Below are 22472 nucleotides of genomic sequence, written 5' to 3'. Positions count from 1 at the left end.
ATAAAGTTCATTGAAATTGGTTAATAAATATTATAGATAGAATCTAGTTAAGAGAAAGGGTCCTGGTCAGGGTATATTGAGGTGGAGTGGGGGCGAATGCGATCCATTGATCTCTATCTGAAATACAGCATATTAAAATACAATCGAAATCACTTCATAAACACTGAACATATGATCCGGTCCAAAAATCGTTATTTTTAGAATTTGCTCTTTTGAAGAAAAAAAAACATCTTAATTATATTTTCAAACGTAGATCGTTAGAAAACAATCGTATGGAATTATTATGATCTTAAACTTTAATAAGATTATTAAAAGGAAAACTATACCGAAAAGGATGCGAGTAACTTGGTTTTCCGGGGGTGACTTTACTCCCTGCTGTTTGCCAACTTTTCCTTAATTTTAATAATTAAGGAAGGGTTTTACTGATACGATCTACCATATCTGGTAAAGACCATCCTTAAGAGTTAGACTCAAGGTTAGACTTAAGGAAAAGCTTACGAACAGGAAGGGAGCGTTAGTTAGTTTAATGTAAAGCCTTAATATATCGAAATAAGACAATCTGAATAATACCTTACCTTTTTGCAAAATCTATTTAACGATGGTAATATGATGTTAAAATTAATTTTAGTAAGAGATGAATTGTGTTAATGGTTTTAACTATCAAATTCTTAAATACAAAGATCTTGGAGATGAGAAGTTGGATTTTTTTATGATGCTTACATCTAAAATCAGATATAGCTGTCTCTTTCTGTCAAATGAAAATTAAAATTGAAATTGAAAACGAAATTTAGATTTCGATTTTCATTTGATAGAAAGAGACAAACATATCTTATTTCAGTTTGAAAGAGTAAGAGGGAAAATTTCAATTGATTGAATTTCACTTAATTGAAAAGGTGTGCCAGCGACATTATTTTTTGAGATTCTTTTAAATGAAAGCAAAAAGTTTAGTTCAAATCGGAATTAATTTAAGAAGTATAAAAGGCAGTTCACTAGAGTAAAATATGGGGTAATTTTGAACAGAATCTATTTTTGTATTTTAAGATTTCCTCACAGTTTCAAGTAGGCAAAAAAGAAAAAGAAGAACAATTTTGAGGAAGTCTCAAAATTAAAAAATAGATTCTGAATAAAATTATTCCATTGTATCCTACTTCAAAGTTGTTTTCATAATTTAGAGGAGAATCTTTGCAGAGGGAAGGTGTCACATTGGGGAATTGTGCTAGAATGAAAGAGATTCACTTACTTGATTCCCTTCGTTTCGCACAGATGGAAGTCTCCGAAGATGCCCGTTCCCAGCTTCTCTACAATGCCCAGAGATTGTCGCGGGAACTCCTGCAGCTGGTAGTCGTCATCCGTTGAGATGCCATCCACATCGCTGTAGGCATTCATGGCGGTGGATGGTGTCGTGGGCGTGGCGGGCTTGCAGATCGCCGTGGCGGCGTAGTATTTTTCAGATGGGGGTGGAGGAATAGGGGGTGGCTTTGGGAAGATGTTGTTGAGCGGTGGTGGCGTTAGGCGAACACTGCAGTAGCCACCGGGAATTTTTGGTATCAAATCCTGCATATGGGGCACTGCATACTCCTGACACACGATGTCCGGCACATCTGTGTTGTGTGTCGCATGAGATTGCGATAAAATTGAAGAAAAAAAAAAGAGAAAAAGATGCCATATATGAACGACATGCAATATGAAATTCAATTGGAATTATGAAGGCACAATAGAAGAGATATTCAATCATGTGGTGACTCTAGGGAAATGCTTCTTCAGCACAACTTCTCCCTGCTTCTATCTCCAGTGAATTCAGGAATGTTCAGAAAAATAAAATAAGATGAAACTATGAGCAATGTTTCATGTTTTTTTTTTCGCTGAATCTGAGAACAAATTGTAGTATAGATTATGATATCCTAAATCCTAATATATTTCATCAAATTTTTCAGCAAGCTTCCAGATTATGCACATAAATCGCTCAGTACAGATTATAACTAAAGTCCCTAATTATCCAGTGTATAATAAAATATTTCCGCATCCTGCATAATTGCAGCAAAATATTCCGAGGACATTCTATATGCTACCAATTCATGGACTTTGATGTGATAAATATTTTAAAGGGAATTTATGTAATATTAGAACGGTATTGTTTGTATTCATCGAGATTTTGACCAACTTTTTGGTATTTACGATGAACGGAAGCCTGTAATTTCAACAAAATAACATATTTTAATGGGTCCATTTCGCCAACGGAACTAGATGTCAAAAGTATAGATAACGTACATTGCAGCTATATTTATATACATATTTATTTCTGTTTGAATTTCCACGAAGAAATTGTGTATTTTTCCGTCTGGCAGTAAACAAAACTACTCTAAAAAATATATTATAGGGGAGACCGGGGCAAAATTTGTCAAAACGAAAATTTCAATATTCACTATTTTCTAAAATAAAAGAGACTGAGGCTTGAAATTTTTATTAAAGTTTTGCTCCAGTCTCCCCTACACAATCTCGTAGATATCTTGTAAAACAAGTTGATTTACATGAAAAGTTACAAGATGTTTGGTTTAATTACCCCTGCTACTGATTCTTGTAAACTCTCTATTTTCAACGAAATATTTTGTTAAAACCGAATTAACAAAAATTGTTACATAAAATTCTTGTAAAAGTTTTCACAAAATCTGGCTTTTATTGGAAATTTGTCAGTAGATGGCACTGCGAAATAGATAGTTTTTCCTGTCACTTTTACGTCTTTCTCTCAAAATGGCGTTGGAATATTTTCTCTGAAAGTTTTTATCAATTTTGTGGTGATAATTATTATGATTTTCAAGCTTTAGGAATTATGCGCTGGCATGCTGTCTACAGAAAATGATCAAAAAGGACTTTAGAGACCATTCCCGACTGAAAAATCGACATTTTTTGATGAATAAAAAAAGAATATAGACAAAATGTTTACAAGATCTTGTAAAATATGTGTAAAAATTGTGTTTGGTCTGGTTTAACAAAATATTTTGTTGAAAATGAAAATTTTTTTCAAGAATCCCTATGGTGACAGAGATAGCCAAACATTTTGTTACTTTTCTATGTGGGATTAAAAGATTTCACAAGACATTTAAGAACGATTTTTTATGAGAGTAGAGGCCAAACGGTTAAAGATAACTCCTTGAGCTTTTCGAGTGATTCCTTCCTATTTGTCGTTTTAAGACAAGCAAACGAGTGATATCTTAGATGCAGGTGACTTCGCACCACTGCTTTTCGCAAGCTTTACTTTAATTGAATTACGTAAAAGTGGTCAAGTGACCATAAGGGAACTTTAGAATGATCTAAAATCCTCCTTCAATCTTAGAATTAAAAAAAAGCCAAAAAAGTAAAAGAACAATATCAGCTAAATTCTTGCCTCATCACAAGATTGACCTGCGGACCTCTCGTTATCTAGGTAAGTACTCTAGGGAGACATGGGGCTATATTGAGCTCAGGCTACATTGAAAACGCTATTTTTTGTGTTTTTATAGGGGAAACTGAGCTTCAGTGTAACGTAATTTAGATAGGCGGAACCATAACAATTAAGTACACTTACAAAAATAATTGAGTAAAACTTACTCGAATCGATGTTTAATTAAATCTCTTTCGTTGTGATTTTCGATGAACTATATTTTAGAGTTGATTTTACTTCTATTTAGGTGTAATATTCGGAAGAATTGTTTTAACTTCTTTGTCCTAAAATTTATACACTGAGAGAAATCCGAAAAAGTTAAAAGAACATTACGGAAATGTTAATTTTACCCTGCAGTATTGATCCAAAATCGGTGTAAATATTACCCTTTTTAGGTGTATTGGGGATTAAAGTTACCCTTTTTCATGTTAATTTTACCTTTAGAAAGGTGTAAGATTAACAATAAAGAATTTTGATATATTTTTGTACCTAAAATTTGTTAAAGTTATGAGGAAGAAAAGTTAATCGCACCCTCTTTTTTTCTCAGTGTATGATAAAATAATGTAAATAACTCTTTTTAAGACTGAAAATAACTCATTTTAAGAGTTAAAATAACTCGTTTCAAGAGTTAAAAAAAAATCTTTTTTAGAGTTAAAATAACTCTTTCAAATCCCAAAATGAATATGTTTTGCAATTTTAATTTTTTTTTATTTTATCATTTTCTTTATTAATATTTTCTTAGCCTCAAGTTCCCTATGTTCCGAGCCAACTATCACGTAAGATGCACGCATGTATCTTCATGAAACACTATTAGGCATATTTCTAGTTGATGTTCCATATGAACTTTGTCACACGAAAATCTTCTTGACTGAAGTATATTCTTAAAACGAAAACACTTAAGCATATACTTCAGTCGAGATGAAATTTTACATCGGAGAATAGTAATAATTACATCGATATCCGACGAATTAATTCAACTCGCACGAGGAGTTTTTCAACTCTATTTACTAAAATTTACAACGAATGAGATAACAATTACATCGATATTCGTAAAGTTAATTCATATCTGCCATAAAGTTGTTTGAACTTTTTAGGTTTTTTCTTAGTGTAATAAATTAAATTATGGCTAAGTAGGTCAAACTTCCTTTAAAAATATGCGAAAAAATAGCGTTTTGTATGAAGCCTCAGCTCAATGTAGCCTCACTTCCTGTATCAGTAAAAAAATCAATAAAATTTTCTAATATTTGTCTAAAAATATCCTGAATAAATTACTATTCTCAAGAAACTCCATATTTCTAATCCAATTCGTACAATAAATTGTTCACTAAGAATTACTTTGACACTCTTGCAATTGAAATTTCCACTAAAACTTTGTATTTGAGTCATTTTGCACTTCTTGGAAATATGTAGTTAAACTTCAATACCTAATTTCTCGTTAAAAATTTACAGTTTGTTTCCATCCTTCATTACTCCTTTGTGCTACCAGAATCCTCCATTGAGAGTAAATTAAGGGTATGATTTAGTGGTGTCAGTGTGGAAGCTTGTCAGTATCTTAATATGTATGACACACCCTCATTGCTACATCGTGTTTAATTGCATTTCTACTAATTAGCATACCTCTCAGGGTGATTCTGTCTAAATATCTCTCCAACATTTTCTCTTTCTCGCAAGATATTTTACTTTTTCAATTAGCCCCTATTTTCAGACACAATTCTTCCGTTCTCTCTCTTTTTTTTCCCTGACTTTGCTAATTTGTCGGTAAGACCAAAGTGTTCTTGTTATTCAATTCCTGTTCCATTTACTATCGATCGGAATATAGCATGGATAATTTTCGAGGGAATTTTAAGCTCAGATTTTCTCTGAAATAGAGGGTTTATGTGGGGTACTTTCTGGAGCACTGGAAAGTGCTCTCATGCAGATTAGCCGTGGGTGACAAGGACTATAAGGTGGAATTTATTAAAGAAGTACTAACCAGTATAATCCGGAGTCACATGATGACGCTGCATATCATTGAGGGAGCAGCCACTTGCCGCACTTGTGTACATATTGACATTGAAGGGTTCATGGTACAAGCTGCTCTTATCTATCGACTCACTGTCGTCCATTGCCATCTGCAAATTAGGTGGTGAATGTGAGGGATATCAGTGTTGATGATTTGTATGTGGGAGAAAACGGCGCAATTTTAATTAATTCCACACATTCACTTCACACTCTCCTTTTTTACCATCCCCAAAAACTACCCCAGTGCTTTTCACACATAGCCCCATTATTGCCATCATCATTAGCATTTGGCGTAAAATTTTCCCTCACTGGTACACTTGAGGCCTTAAATCCCCTACTCCATCCCCCCCCCCCCCCCCCAAGCCCCTTTTTCCGAACAGGATGGGGACCCCAAAAAAGCATGCAATTTACAGGCCCCTCGGCGATACTACAAGTGTACACATAAGATGAGTTGTGTGTGGGAACATGGTGTTTAAACTCAAGGGAATAATATCTGAAGGATCTGAAGAAAGTAGTAATTAATAATATCTGATTATAAATGGTAAATATCTTATGAATCCTGTAGCATATTCACAGAAATGGTAAAATACCTAGTCATCTATTTTAGTGCTCGATCTCCACAAAGAGAGCAGTATTATTCCTCGATTTTATCACACCCCAAAATTTCCACTTTCCGAGAACTACTTTTCTCATCGTATCTTTGCATTTCAAACAACTTCTGAGGACGAACAGGGTGTCTGTCCGTCTGTTCGTTTCTCAGTCAAACAGTTAGAGATAGGGCCTTGGGTCCTTCGGAGAACCCCTCCCATAAACATACGTCATTAAACCGCTAATATTCTCCTAATTTTCCCCATCCTTCCCCTTTCCCAATAACATATCGACCATACACAAAAATACCGTTGAATCCTTCATAATAACGGTTTCTCAACGTCAAAGGTTAAACAGACCCGAGAAAACGTATTTCTGATCCGAATGTTGTAGGGCAACGTTTGGTATTTCTGGACAAGGTGCTTTGCGGGACATAATCACAGCGAACAGACTGGGCTTTTCTTCATGGTCATTGCTTTTTTATACCTTCATTGCTTTTTTACACGTGAAAAGATACTCAAAAAATTGCGGAACCAAACCAATTTTTCCATAAATTTCATGTTTTTTCCGTTCTCTGAGACAATATTCTTTAAAAAGAAAATGATGTATTAGTAAAATTTGCCAAATCTAAACACCTCGAAAAAATAGCAAAGAGCAATTGACCGGTCAATTGCTTTTTGCTCAAGGTACTTATAATCGGAAAATTTTACTAATATATCATTTTCTTTTTAAAGAATATTGTCTCATAAGGCTTAAAAAATATCAAATTAGTGCAAAAATTGGTTTGGTGCCGCAATTTTTTGATTATCTTTTCCATATGTAAAAAGCAATGAAGGCGTAAAAAAGCAATGACCATGTAGAAAAGCCCAGTCTGTTTGCTGTGAATATGGTTATTTTCGGACACATAAAAATCATATAAATATTTGTTTTCTTATTATTTTTAAGTTCTATATAAAATATTGAGCTCTTTACGTATCAGAAAAACATAAAATTTCTAAAGTATCATTTAATTTAAAGTGTGAGATATGCGTGAATCGTGAGTGCCACATTCCACATTTTGCGTAATCTTTAGTGCGCCAATTTTGCAGATGTCAACACAAACAGTGCTGAGTTTTTTTTTCGATTTAGGCGACTTTACAAATGAAATTTAAAGAAAAATTTTTATAAAAGAGTGAAGTTTGGACCTTCTACTCGAAGGTAAATAATCAGGCTCAGTGAAATTTATTTGCATAATAGCCACTTTTGTTTGTCCCGAAATACCCAATTGTCCCGAAATACACCATTCTTACTTCTTTACATTTTTTGCTATTTTGAATAAAAAATAATGTATTTTTCAACATTTTTCGGTAAGAATCTTATTCTGGATAGAATAAGGAACATAAATATTTGTATCAACAAAGAAAAAAGTAATTTAAGAGGTCGTTAAACTGTTTGAAACTTGAAAGTGCTAAAAAGTGCCCCGAAATACCACACGTTACCCTAATGCTTCAGCTCGTAGGAAAGGTCTTGAAATTTCTAAAAAATCTAAACCGATTCTAATCGATTATGAACCGATAATGAACTTATAAAAAAGTTTAACTCTAAAATCGATTGCATAACTTCAAATGCATTTTGAATGATCTTTTTAGTGATTTTTAAATCGGTTTAATTCAGTTGTGAATCTGTAAGCGTTTAATGATGCGAAGGTATTTTTTAGGTTACACAGTAAAAAATCGTGTAAAAAAAATAACGTTTAATTTCCAAATTACCACTAAAAAAAATGCTTTACAAGTTTTTGTATTTTACACGCACCACTTTACACAGAATTCCAGATTACATTCTGCATATTACACACAAAAAAATACACGCAAGAGATTACACGCGGGAAATTACACGTTTCAAAAATTACACATTTGTCAAAAATACCATTAAAATAGTGATGCAAAAAATTACCCACTATTTTAGTTGTAATTTTTTTTTACTGTGTATAGCATATAAGGTACGAGTTAGAGTATTACACAAAGGAAAAAATAAATTATATTTTAAGCATGTTAATATTTATATTTCTTTTATTACTTTGTTTTAGATATTATAAACTTGTTAAATTTTTTGCATAAACACAACAGTACTTATTACAGAAAGTTAAAACATTTTTAATCAAAAGGCTTTTTTTTAATATTTTAAAATTTTTATGCTGTATGTTCTTTGTCTTTTTATTTTTTTCTTACATTTTAAATTGGATGCAAAAGATTGAGCGATAGATTATTTAAGACGATCAGTTGATATTTATTGTCATTGAATGAAAACAGCGAAATTTTGTTAGAACTGGAAAAGTTAATAAGTTAGATATGGTTTAAAGTCTTTTCCCACCAATTTAATTTTTTTTACGTACGATCAAAAGTGAAACATAATATTTTACTGTACAAATGTCTTTGCTCTCTTTTTAATCTATTTCACATAAATTTTTGAAAAGTTATCACAGAAAATGGGTATGGCCATAAGTGGAAACTTTTTTAAAAATCAGACTCATGGCCACATTTATTGTAGTTGCTCTCTTCTGTAATTCAGCTTTTATTTAAGTTTTGCATTTCTGGGTAAATCTTTACGAGCACGAAAAACTTTAAAAACAGATTTAAAAGGCTTTCTAATTTGTTTAAGAAAAGGTCAAGATTTCTTGTATAGTGTTCTATTTTATACTCATGATTTATATTCTTTAATTGTCAGATATTACCCCCTTGGTTTAATCAGATATTTAGGGATTGGATGAAGGCCATATCAGAGATACTCACTTTAATATTGCTGGCCGCTCTTTTATCCACGTTCAGTCCATCCTGATGGAGGCTGTGAGGCATGGTGCCGAGAACATCTGCCCGACGATTGCGCTTATTTTTAGCAATTATAAACAGAATGATGGCAATCAACAGTAGAATAATTGTGGTCAATATCGCAATGATGACACCCACAAAATTCTGTTCTGGCTCTTGGTCAATGGGTTTGGGGGAAATGACTGTAAAGAGAACACAGAGAGAAAAAAAAGACATCACAGCAAAAAATGATTAGGGTGAAAATTTTATCAAATTAATTGTCACAAACAGTCTAAATTGTACTAAAAGAGAGGGTAGCAAAACTCAGCGGTATAGAGAGATTATATTTAGATGAGAAATTTCTTTGATTCCATTTAGTTGCTGACTTTTTTTTCCCTCCCAATTACCACATAATCTGGCTCATTTGGAGCAAGAAATTGCCGCAGAATTTTTGATCTAGAACTCGGTTAATTTAAAACATTAAAAAAAATCTCGTGCAAAAAAAATAAAAAAAGGGGAAAGCAGTGTTTAGATTTTAATTAGTTTTAATACAACAGAAGTAGAATTGGAAAATAATTATAAATATAACAGAGGAAATTATTAATGTTGAGAAAAATTTTCCACGATGAAAAAGAGTTTATGAATTTTCTTGAAGCAATAACTTTTTTATTACTGATCAATTTCCGTGGGCGCCATTTATATATTGTAATCCCTCGAGTTTCTTTTTAGCAGAAATTCAAGATGAGTCAAGACGGAAGTTTAAATTTAGCACTGAAAACAGCAATTCACCTCCCTCAAACATAAAATTGTGCAGTAACGAAGGGAATAAAGAGATATGAAGTGACCTAATTAAAATTGAAGGACAAAACAACTTAAGGAATTGCAACGAACTCTAAGAACCCTAAGAACCATGGGAAAATATAAGGAATACTTTAAGACTGAAATCTTTCCGAGGATTAAAACTGTTGAGATTCGCAAGAGTAAACAAAATGAGTATTTTTAATCAAACAGTAAGATTATTAGGGTTGATCTACATTCAGAATCAAGCCAACAGAATATTTGGCCAAGGGAGTGTTAGATTATTAAGGATACTAGCTTATGTTGATTCTGACCTCAAGAAAATAAGGGATATTTTGAGAAAAATTATTTTGGGTCTGTAAGACATATTTTTTTAAAGCCTAATGTATTGAATTTTGAGCTTGACACATCCCTTAATTCATTTCAAAATTTATTTCTTTTTTCGTATTTCGTATTAAAGAAATTACGAAATTATTGAATGAAGCATCGAATGCCTTTAATGCCTTTAATAAATTTTGATAAAACATCTAGCGGAGGGTGAGGTAATGTTAATATTTGCATATATAGTTTTTTTTATGTCTTTGAAAGTAATAGGATAAAACCTTTAAGTTGCTAAAGCAGTACTTAGGTCCAATATTCATATAATTAATTTAAGAACACTTTTTGTTAGAGATGTGCAATTGATTTTATAAAACTGCATAAAGGTGAATTTGATATGATTTGTTTTGACCAATTTCTGAAGTAATCCTAATCTATCTTAACATAATTGTAATAATTTACAAGTGGTTCCATGTTTATATATAAAATGTCTAGCACTGGAGGTATGGTTCTTACTATTTTGCTTAAAATCTTGAAAATACAAGAGAAGCAGTTTCATGCAGCCTCATGGGAAAGTTTTCTGTATATAATAAATTATTAACTGTTTTAATTAAAAACAATTTAAAATACGCAGATAAAGTTTTACTATCTGTTTCTGTAGATAAAGTTCGAAATTTCAAAATATAGTTATCGTATAAGAATGTTAAAAGAAAAGAACAAAAATATTCTTTTAGTGCTTTTAGAGGACTTACAAATCATACGTTTGTTTGGGTTAACAATGTTTCAGAATGCTTTCTACAAAATATTCTGAACTTTCTATTGTGATAAAAAAAACTGTTATACTAATAAATACAAGTCTAAAGCTAGATAAAGATTATATATGAATAGTCAATAGAACGAATGAAATCATAAATTAATTACTAAAACATACGTTTGTAAGTTTGTAAAAATTGAGTTCAATCCTGTTATAAAGTCTGTGCCCTGTTATATTTTTCTGTTTCTTTGAATTTTGTTATATGTTTTAATTATAAATCGTTAAGTGTAAGAGATGCTCGAGATCTACAAGATAGCGTGATCACCATCTTGATTAGACGTTTCAGTCCGCCATTTTAACCCATTCCTTACCATGGTATTATACGCAAATTGAGTAATTTTTTGATAATTTACTTCTGGGAAATTTTTATCCAAATTGCTGTCGCGAATGGATTTTTAGTATCTTTAGTTCTTCAGTTACCTGGGAAAAATAGTCCAACAGAGATGAAAATACATTTAGTTATTGTTTTCTTACTTCGCGGAAGGTCATGCTAAATTTTTGCTCAAAATGGCGAACGGAAAATTTGACATCCCGTTGAATTTGTTAAAATTTGCCTCTTTCCTATTTCCTGATTTGAATTCTAGTTGCCAATTTATTTTCTTGGATAGTTACTCTATCTAAAACAATAGAGTTTGGAATAAATTAATGCACAGAATTTAAATTCAGTGACCGGTAAGACGTGTGTTTGACTGCGGCTCCCCGCACTCCCATAATAGATAAAAAAAAAATCATTTCAAAAAGTTCATCTATTAATCTGTAGGAAAGTAATCCCAAAATATGAACATTCTTTTTCAAGAATTTCTGGTACATTGACTAAATGGGTTAAATAACTGTGGAAGCTTAGAACTCGTCCGATTGGGCTGAAATTTTAGTATGTTGTAGATGATATCAAGACCTTTTCGGAACGTATCTATCTTCCGGTCTAGGCCAAGCAATTACATATATAGAGAGGCTCTAAGTTTCATATTTTGAATTAATCATTTTTACGTGGTGTTTATTATTTAATCTTGAATATCTAGAGCTAAAACGAATTTCCATGTTAATAACTAAAAATACTTAAGGTTTTTCTTTAGATATTCATAGACTCTAATAAAATAAAATAAAAATGCAAGCAAAATTCATTTATTTATTTTTTTAATTTTTTTTTAAACCTCTTGCAAGAAAAGTTTTTCAGATCCTCAAATCATATGCTGTTAGAGCAAAAATATCACTTTTCTTAAATTTTATCGCCTAACGATAGCACTGTTTTAATAAAGAAAGCGGCCCATAGTTCTGTATTAATGAAAGTGTCGAAAATTTCAACATGGAGCCTCTGTATCCAGGCAAGCTCTTGATCTAGTTCGGATTATATTTACGGTCTTTAAAAGCCTTGACATCAGCTTAAACATACTAAAATTTCAGCTTCATCGGATGAGATTTTTATTTTGACAGTTATTCAAAATGGTGGACAGACACGTCAAATCAAGATGGCTACCACCGCGACCACGCCATCTTGTAGACCTCGATCATTTTACCCTTATCCTTAAATGTGAAGATCTTCATTGTTGTTTCTTATAAGAAATTGTCGATTTGTGATGTTTCCTTAAGAGGGTCAAAGTTACCCGCACCTTATCCCAAATGCAAGCCCTTTTTCTGGGGTGGTATGATAACTTATTTTCAGTAGTATCAACTGTCGACTCTGTAAAATTTAAACGATGTCTGCACTTTTTGTAGCTATTGTAGATATTTATCAAAGGTCAAATTCATTTAAGAATGCCACAATGAATGGTCCAACAATGCGTATAAAGCCGACATTTGCTTAATCTAACAGATATAGGTTTATCGCTACTATCGATTAGATAGTATCGAAAAGTTATCATTCCACCCCTGATTTTTTTAAAATTGTAAAATTTTATAAAATAAGTCCTATTGGCGCAAAATCCGTTTAAAGCAACTAAATCATACCCAGGCAATCTACTACACAAAGCTAGGGTTCAACCCTTGTGGTCCCTTTCTCGAAATGGTAATCATTATGGGATTTTATGATTAGTTTCGAAGGAAGTATAAGCTAGTAGTAAGTTTCTGTTGTATTATATGCTTTAGTTAAAACGAATCTCACCGTCCACGACATAATAATTAACTAAGTAATACTAGTGGCTCTTTCGCACAATTAGATGGGCTCTTGCACATTTTCTAATGCAAATTTATGATTTTCACTCCAAAGAAGGCAATATAATGTTAACCGCAATCTTCCTACTATTCTGTATTTGAAAATATCGCTAAATTTAATAACTCCATAAATTTGCTTCCTTGAGCAAATCTTGTGAATTTAGTAGAAAATTCTTCCCATATTCCCTGGTTAAGAACCTTTCACTGCCTTACATGCGCATTAATAGTGTAAGATGCCATACATCATAAAACATTTGCTATATGGGCGCTAAAGGTATGATGGAATATTATAATACAAAACTTACTCTGTGGAACATGATTGCTTTTCGTTTGGATTGTTTGAACTTCATCTCTTTGTAGTGGATATTCCAAGGATGTATCCGGAGGCAGTGAACTACCATTTGTCATCTCCTCAGTGAAGTTTCCAAGAACAGGTACTGCAAGGAATTGTTTCATGTAAGAGAACATAAACAGTGAAGCAACATTTTGAGTTTAAAGGTAAAATATTTATTAAATACGACACAATCATGATTTATTCACCAATAATTTCACTTAAGTCTCTCTCTTTCTCCCTCATCTTTTCTTCGTTCTCTCTTCAAATTTTTATTTTTTTTTTTTTTGGAATATTCAATGGATTTTTCTCTTACCCCTCTCAAATCGCAAGAAAACTTACATCATATACCCCCTTTATTGTTATTTCAGCATTTTTCCAATGTCGTTTTGCATCATGTGTGTGGATTTATTGTGAATACATACTTGATATGCCTTCAAGGAGGAGATCAATGAACAAGAGTATGTATTTTTCTGATTTTTCATCTCAACTTTCTTTTTTATTTGTTGCAAAAAACTTTTGCCATTGAGAAATTCCTAGAGACTCACCCTATATTTTTTTGTGCTTTAGCTTTAGAGAGGAATTTAAAATGTGTATTGGCAATTGTGTGATTGCATTTCTTGCACATATAATAAAATATTCCAAGTTAACACAAACATTCACTGACTAATCCCCAGTTCATGACCTCGCGACAAAGATGGCAGTTTATCGCAAAACCTCCCATAGAGCTTTATGCAAAAATCACTAACAAAATACATAATAGAGTCAATGTACACAAATTTATATAAAATAACAAAATAGTATACTGAGCTAAATTTAGACGAGAGGAGTGCGAGCTGGAGATTGAATTTATTCGTGTGAGCGTCTTTTTTTGCCATATAATTGCAGATGATATATGACATGTCAGTTTATAAGAATTTAATGAACGGAAGTCAGCTCAAAGAGTACAAATAGACTAAGTTCCTCAGTCTCTCTCATACCATTTCGTTCATTATGTACAGGTTGCGCGAAAAGTTCGTGGAGCGTTGTTTATAAATTAACCCTCTAACGGTGTTTTCTTTAATATGCGAAAAAATGTTCTAAAACAATGTTTTCTAGGATAATTATGATCCAATAAAGTCGAAAAAACCATCCATTCTTCATTATCTTTTTTAGTTTATGCGCTAGGTGAGAAAATATAAATTTTTTTTGAAACCCTTTTTGCTTCTAAAATTCACATTTTTAGTTTTTTTCAATTTTTTTTTAAATAAAATATACAAAGTAGAATGACATATCTTTGAGTAAAAAATAAATTTATTTTAATCAGATAACTTTAAATCGGTATTTTTATGGACATTGGAAATGAGTTTTTTTGCACAAATATTTTTTGTTGCTTTTTGTCTGATCTGTCACACAAAACTGGAAATAGTAACAAAACGAAGAGTCAAAATGAGTTCAAACTTTCAAGAGATGTTTATAAGACTATTACCGAGGACACTATAGCACTTTTAAATAAATAAAACCTTTATTGTCGCTGTAAATGTGATTTTTGTGAAGACCGCCTGGACGCGGTCTTACCCGTTAGAGGGTTAACGTACAAACCAATTAAAGTTTGTCATACATTTGGACATTATGTTAGAAGGATGTAAACATAAAAAAAAAATGGACGTTATACCAAGGTCTTAATTGTATTAAATGCATCTACTCCTTCATAATTCACAGTTTCCAAATGGATAGGGAAATTGGGGCAGTAGTAATCTTGAGGTAGTTGTAAGCAATAATTTTTATGTCTAAACTACTTATGTCGATCATTTCTTCAGTGAACAAGGATCCCTATAGTACCTGTGAACTCATATAGGTTTCGTCATCTGATGTTCAATACTTAATTTACAAAATCGCAGTGTTCAAAACTACCCCATGTTTACTATTGACTCAGTTACCCTTAAAGATGGTCTTCTTGAAGACGTGCACATGATTCTAAAAGTGACTAATTAACATATTCACTGACAAAAATTTTTGATTACTCGAGATTATCAAACATTTTCAAAGGTTTATCTGGTTTTACAATACAGTTTTTGAATTTTTCGCAAAGCCATTTTTGACTTTCTTAGGTTAAGCGAACCGATGTTGTTTTGTTTTTTCAGGTTTGCCAAAAGAATTCTAAGGTTTTAGGTTACGGTATAAGGAGGAAACGGTACAAGGAGTGCCGATTTCTACCTGGTGTAAAATGATAACTTTTCGATATTATCGAAAAGAAGTTATCATATCACTCCATATGCATCCCAAAGTGCTATTTTTAAGAAAGAGAAGTCAGGTCGCAAAACGAATTAAATTCGAATGAAAATAAGCACACTTTTTTTCTTCTTATTCATTTTAGTTCAACACGTCGACTTAGAAATTTTCGAACTTCTATCAATTTTTTAGGTCAAAGTTCTCCCTGAACTTCGAATCGGTACACTAAAAACCTCAACCGGAGACAGGTCTCAAATCGGGAAGGTTTTTACTGAACGTGATGAATTTGGATCGTATTTACAAGAACAAAACCGATATTGTACTACCACTATAATTCTAATCTGAAATATGAACGATTTCTCTGAACTAAAGCTGGATGTTGATCTTAGGAATAAACAAATTATTAAGTGTTTTGCAAATTGACTATCTTTAAAAAGGTCTCATTTAAAGGGTTCGCCTGTGAGGTAAAACAATTAACGCTTATTTATTTATTTATTTGAAAAAAAAAACGTGAAAAAGGATCCGCTTTTAAGAGAAAATAGAAGATTTTTTTACCAGGACGATCAATCAAATTCCCTTTTCTTACAAAACTATTTTAAAAATTAAAAAATTAATCATATGAAGTACGAATTTTGTTTATCCACTGAATCTAAAAAATCTGGATCCCATATATTTCTGAACATTTCCCGTCGAATAATTGAGCGATTGGAGACGTAGAAACATATTTTCCAGTATTTCCAGAAAGAGATTTTCACGATAAATTAAAAATCCGAAAAAGTCATTGGGCCATGGGTCAAGTGCATTGAAAAAAGGAATTACAAAGAGTAAAATCATTTAAGAAAATGTATTGCTATTTCATCGTTTCCACTACACGAACTTTTCAAGCAACCTGTATTTATGTGTAAAATGCCACAGAGTATTTGCATAAATGCACCAAACATTTGACTCGACATCTTACATAATTGCTCTTCGTGTTTTAATCTCTGTATTGCACCCAGCCCACCCTTTAGCACTTGTTCGCGCTCTTTTTTTTACGCCATCGGCAGCACCTTCCTTAAGCTGCCTACATTTGTGACAAATATTTGACGGATTATGTGATTTTTTTCACAGTGGCGTCTCGCTAATACTCTAAAAAGGAGAACGTTAAGGAGTTATTTGATATTCAAGTCGTAGAAAAAGATCCAGAAATAATTTCAAACATTTTTCTTCACGCTTTTCTCTCTTTTTTTTCCATACTGTCTCCACACCCACAAAAGTGTCTGTACAGTGATGGAAATAGGTGTTAAGACAAATTGAACGGCTTCCTGATCGAAGGAAAAATTGTTTTTAGTGATGCTTCAGGCCAAATACTGAACTCAATTCCCCGGCAAAGTCGTTAAATTTATTGTCTGAAAAGCCTTTTAAACTCAATCTATCTAAACTAAACAAAGACTTGGTTCAGTTTAATTTACTTCTAAATAAAGTAATTTTTCAAAATTCAATTACCTTTACAAATATTTATTGATCAACATAATGAAACATATGCTTCATTTTCACTTCAGGCTGTTTGAGTGATTCAAGCGAGCCTAGGCAAAATCTGAGGAATTTCTTATGCACTGAAAAGTCTTACAATAAGAAATTACCTGAACTTGGTCGAAGTGCATAAAATCAGTCCTTAATTAGAGGATTTGTATGCGAAAATAGTAAAATCTGGGATGAACGAGTGAAAAATACTTTTATTAGTTTTTCTCTTGAAAAATAAAAAGAATGAGGAATTAAAAAAACTAACCATTCCGGCAACCGCTTAAAAAATACTTAGTCCAAAATCTTTAATTTCGTACTTAGTGAAAAATGTCCCTTGTACAAACTACTTAATTAGCCTAATCACAAGTAGCTTTTGATTCTCCAATAGTGTCTTGGATGAAAGGTAAATGGAACTCTATTTGCACAAAAAGTCGTTGATGTTCGAAGAATTCAAATTCAATTTCGAATTTTCATATTAAATTTTCGAACAATATGGGGAAAATTTATCAAATATCACACTAAAAAGCTGGCAAAAGGGTTACTCAGTGATTATGGAGTAATTAAGTAATAGGACAAGAACAGCAAGCCTCGTTGTTCTGCTTTTTTGCTCACAACAATGTGAAGACCGTCACATTTTGACACTTGAGAACTTCGAAATTCGAACAGGATGTATCTCATCCACCTTGCGGAATTATCAAGAAGTAAGAAAGTCTCTTTTTTGGAACTTCAAATAGATTTTCGAATTTTTCAAGATCTACTTCTGTACGGAAAGAATTAAGGGCTTTAAGAATGGCCTTAATCAGTCTTAAGTCTAAGCTATGTCATCTTATTTTTACTATTCTCTACAGAACAATGACATTTGTTTTTCTTTTAAATATATTATTTGTATAGTTGGATGTTAAGTTCTCAAAATTAGGTCATGAAGTTAGGCGGTGCCTGTCAAAATCCAGAATAAGCCCAAACAGAAGTTAATTTTGATTCTCCAATAGTGTCTTGGATAAAAGGTAAATGGAACTCTATTTGCACAAAAAGTCGTTGAAGTTCGAAGAATTCAAATTCAATTTCGAATTTTCATTCTAAATTTTCGAACAAGGTAGGGAAAATTTATCAAATATCATAGTAAAAAGCTGGCAAAAGAGTTACTCAGTGATTATGGCGGAGTGATTAAATACTGGGGCAAGAACAGTAAACGTCGTTGTTCTCTTTTTTCCTCACAATTATGTGAAGACCGTCACATTTTGACACTTGAGCACTTCAAAATTCGAACAGGATGTAACTTACGCCACCATGCGAAAGTATTAAGAAGTAAGAAAGTCTCTTTTTTGGATTTTCAAATAGATTTTCGAATTTTTCAAGATCTACTTCTGTACGGAAAGAGTCGGAATACAGAATAGGTCAAAATCCCGAAAAGCCAAAATTCAAAATTATGAAAGCCGACATATTGAACTTTAAAATCCCGAGATCCAAAATCCTGAATGCCATAAACCGAAAGTCAAAATCCCGAATAATAATGTGTAAAATTATTTCCCAAACAATTTAAATTTTACAACAACAAAGGGTACAATCCCGGAAGTATAGCTATGACACTTTTAATAATTCGGTATTTTGCCTCTTTCGAGATTTTGGCTGTTTCGGAATCTTAGTCCATTAGAAATTTCAACTTTTCAGAAATTTGACCCATTCCGGATTTCGACTTTCGGAATTTTAGCTTTCGGACTAGTAGATTTTGTGATTTTGATCGGCACTCGAAATTAAGAACTTATTAAGCAAGCCCTTATTAAGTATATAATGCTTTAACTGGATTACTAATGGAGACAAAGTAGAAATTCTAAGTTTGAGGGATTAATGAAGTAGTAGAAGGAATCTCATAAATTCTGCATAATTTGATGCATTGTAGGGCATGACTTCTTCTTTCTATTAGATAGTTCCACAATGACATGCCTGTTTTTCGTTGGAAAACGTTTAAAACTGTTGTAGAACACGCAGATGAAATTGTTTCAAGAAACTTTCTACCATGTTTTAAATTTTATAAAATTAATCGCAAAAGGAATCTTTATTAATTAATTTCCGGCGTTTCATGTACAAGTTAGAGTCTCTTAAATATATGAAGCTTTTAATTTATTTGATAAATAGAAATAATTAGTTTATAATGCAAACATCCAAAGCAAACTAACTCTATCATTGGAATTCTAAAGCGAGTCTCAAACAGGGACTTTCTAAATAAAAGAAATACCATAAATTCTTTAAAAATCTTCCTGATTCTATATTTATGCAAGGACCTGTATATACCTATATATCTCACACCTTATACCTTAACTTGTGCGACTTTTGTATAGAATTTCCTGAGTTTTCTCCAACTTCCCATCAAAGAGCTTATACCCGCCCCCAAAGTCTAGTACATGGAAAAATCCATCCCCCTTTTTGTTGGACGAAGAAAGGATGAGGTAAAAGAAGAGAAAAATGAACTGAAACTGCTTATAATACTCACTTGAAACGAATGACACTTCACTCAGCATAATCCATCGAAGTGCAAAGTATAAGTGAACCTGCAAGTACTTGCCAATTCGGTTGTGAAGTTTTACAGTGACATCACGAGCATTCTCCATGATGCTGTCTGGCATGTATGAATATTGGACAGGTTGCCCACTGAAGTGTTGCCCGCCGACGCTAAAGAAGACGCTAGCGCGTACAAAAACCTAGGCACAACAAGTAGAGAAAATCAGCACGTTCATTTTCCAAAAGCAAGAACAAATAATTTTATGGGCGAAAAGCACGACATCATTGTCTTCATCTTTTTATTGCATATACACACACTTTCACTCACTGGAGCATCTCTTTCCCCCCATTTTTTTTCCATGTTGCAATTTTGTATGGCATGGAATAAAAGAGAGCCCTCCACTCAACCCCATTGAAAACAGAAGTGCGGAAGAATGATGGAGAGAATAGGAAAAAAAAGCTCTAGGGTGAACTTTTGTTGGAAATTTAAGAGGATGACAGCATAATGGTTTGTATGCGTATTCAGAGTTATATTACCTTTTTGCTCTATCTATCCATTAACTAATACTTTAAAATATTTTAAATGGAATGAAATATTGGAATAAATAAAAAGGAAAAATTTTAAGCTGCCAATTTTCAAACTATTTCTTCTGATTTAGTTTGCAGTCATAAAGATTGGAAATAATGGCTCCGTTCAATAATAACCTTTCGAAAAGACAAGGCCACTGCAAAGCCAAGGCAAACCTATTCGAAAATCTACCGAAAGCATAAAGTGCAAGTTCACGTGCTCGCCGCTTTACCGCTGATTGTTCTGGCATTTCGAATTTCGGTGTTCTTAACACTTCAATCGTCAACAATGTCAACAATAGTGTGCAAACGTTGGCTGCAAAAAGTGAATTTTTGTGTAGTTTTGTAAATTTTCAGGATGGCAGAATGTTTAAATTACAATTTTATTAAGATAAATGTCCTTTTCATGAACTTGCTCACTTTTGTGTAACTCGTCGGTTTAATCGATCGAACTTCCAACGGTTTTTTAGGTAAGTTCTCTCCGGTATATCTTCGAATCGGTAAAGGAAAAACCTCAACCGGAAAGAGCTCTTAAATCGAAAACGTTATTAATGAACGAGAGGAATATGAAAACTTCAGTAACTCTAGCTCTGAGGTTGTTTCTTAATAAAATGCAATATAATCCAACAAGATCATGTAATAAATCTGATGATTTTTTTAAAATCTTTGTTTAAAACAACTTTTTTTGGGACTTCATCCTGACAGCAAATCTGAAAATATTCTTAATGGCTCCGGCACACCTTTTAGATCAAGGTAATTTCATGAGATCAAAATTCACTATCCCTTTCATACTCAAACGTTTCGCGTAAGTTTATCTTACCCTTTCGCTCTCAAAATTAGGTCAAACTAAATTGAATTTGGTGTAATGCTTTAAAGAAGAAGAAGAGTGCGAAGGAATGGGATGGATTTATGCAAAAAGTTTGGGAATAAAAGAGGCCTGAATTTCGATTTTATGAAATTTTCTTGGTCTAAAAGGTGTGCAGGAGCCATAAGGATTTACGATTTCAAAGAAATTCGATTCCGTAACAAAACAAAACCCTTTTAATTCGCTAGGGTGTTTCCAACATTATTTTTTAACACATTTTGTTAAAGAAAAAAATTCAAAGCGTAATAGAATTTCAAAAAATTCACAGAAAAAGGTGTTATCTTAAAACCATGTAAGGCAGGCATGTGCAAGAACCGTTTGAAACCGAATAAACGTCAAAATAAGTTTGTACAGGTAGCGTTTTGATCCTTAACGTACAGTTTGATTTGACATTTGTTCGGTTTCAAACGGTTCTTGCACACCTCTGATGTAAGGATTCATTAACCGAGTAAATAACTATTGATCAATAAAAAGGTTGGCAAAGCACTCTAAGCGTTGCAAAATTCTGTAACTCGTGACTTCGATGATATACTTCAAATTCACCTTCGAAGCATTTACCGTTTACCGGTTCACAACCGATTTCAAACGATTAATAAATTACTCAAAGGATTGTCCAAAATGGCTTTGACATGTAAAACGGTTTCGGGAAGTTAAATTTAGGTTAATTTAAAGGATTTTGAATTGTATCTTGAATTGAAGTTGAAATCTATTAAAAAGGGAAATGATGATATATAGGCAATATATCGAATGATATTAATTAGTAGTTAATGAGATGCAAGAGGCGACACTGATACTTGTTCTCTCGACATCCGACTGTTCAGGAATAAAGTCAAAAGTTAATAAGTGCATCTCAAAAGTCTTTTACAATTTTTCAACCGCCAAGTTTTAAAAAAGAGTGATTGATCTTCTTATAAAAATTAGTTATCGGTTATAGATTGTTTTATTGTAGGTTCATAACCGAATGAAACCGGGTAAGTCTTGTCAGAAATTTCAAGATCTTTCTCACGAATCGTCGTGCGATTTTTTTCATTTTTGGGATGTTTTAGGGTTTGTCCAGGCCATATACGAATATAACGTCGAATCATTGCCAATAATATTTTCTCAAAAGTTGAAAGGCTAAAAAGACTCTGAAGAGCTTATTTCTTAATCTAATTGGCTCATGTTTGAGCTTGTTGGAAAGGTTTTGGAATTTCTGACAAGACTTAACCGGTTCCAATCAGCTATGAACCTGTAATAAACCGATTCAAAACCGATAATAAATTTTTATTAGAAAATCAATTGTATTACTCTTATGGTGTATTTTGGGCAATGGCAATGTTTTGAGTGATTTATAAATCGGTTCAAATCGATTGAGAACCGGTGAACGGTAAATTATGCGAAAGTACTTTTAAGGTATAGCTTTTAAGTCAAGAGTTCGAGCGCTTCGCAAAACCTGGGAAGCTTTACCATCCCGTTTATTATTTACTTAAGCATTAATATCGTTTTACATGTTGTGTAGGGGGATGTAATGTCCTTGAATGATTCCCTTAAATGGTTTTCAAGGGCATAATTTTATCATGCGACTCTTGAATACGGAATTTGAGAATATTATAAGCATATAAACTATTATTTAGATTTCTCGGTTTGAAACC

General features: G+C 32.6%; 1 protein-coding gene across 1 annotated transcript in view; it reads right to left on the bottom strand.

Moving 5' to 3' along the window:
- The window catches only part of LOC129805668 (discoidin domain-containing receptor 2), a 226134-nt gene that overhangs the window by 49061 nt on the left and 154601 nt on the right, over nucleotides 1-22472 (bottom strand). Inside the window, exons 8-12 of the mRNA XM_055853714.1 lie at nucleotides 19402-19609; nucleotides 13174-13305; nucleotides 8776-8993; nucleotides 5391-5529; nucleotides 1241-1601 (exon numbers count right to left, since the gene is read on the bottom strand). Of these exons, the coding sequence (XP_055709689.1) occupies nucleotides 1241-1601; nucleotides 5391-5529; nucleotides 8776-8993; nucleotides 13174-13305; nucleotides 19402-19609 (1058 nt within the window). The remainder of the gene's footprint in view (nucleotides 1-1240; nucleotides 1602-5390; nucleotides 5530-8775; nucleotides 8994-13173; nucleotides 13306-19401; nucleotides 19610-22472) is intronic.

The sequence above is a fragment of the Phlebotomus papatasi genome, chromosome 3, assembly GCF_024763615.1.
Source record: "Phlebotomus papatasi isolate M1 chromosome 3, Ppap_2.1, whole genome shotgun sequence".
NCBI classification, from domain to species: domain Eukaryota; kingdom Metazoa; phylum Arthropoda; class Insecta; order Diptera; family Psychodidae; genus Phlebotomus; species Phlebotomus papatasi.
This window is presented reverse-complemented; position numbering and strand designations above follow the sequence as displayed.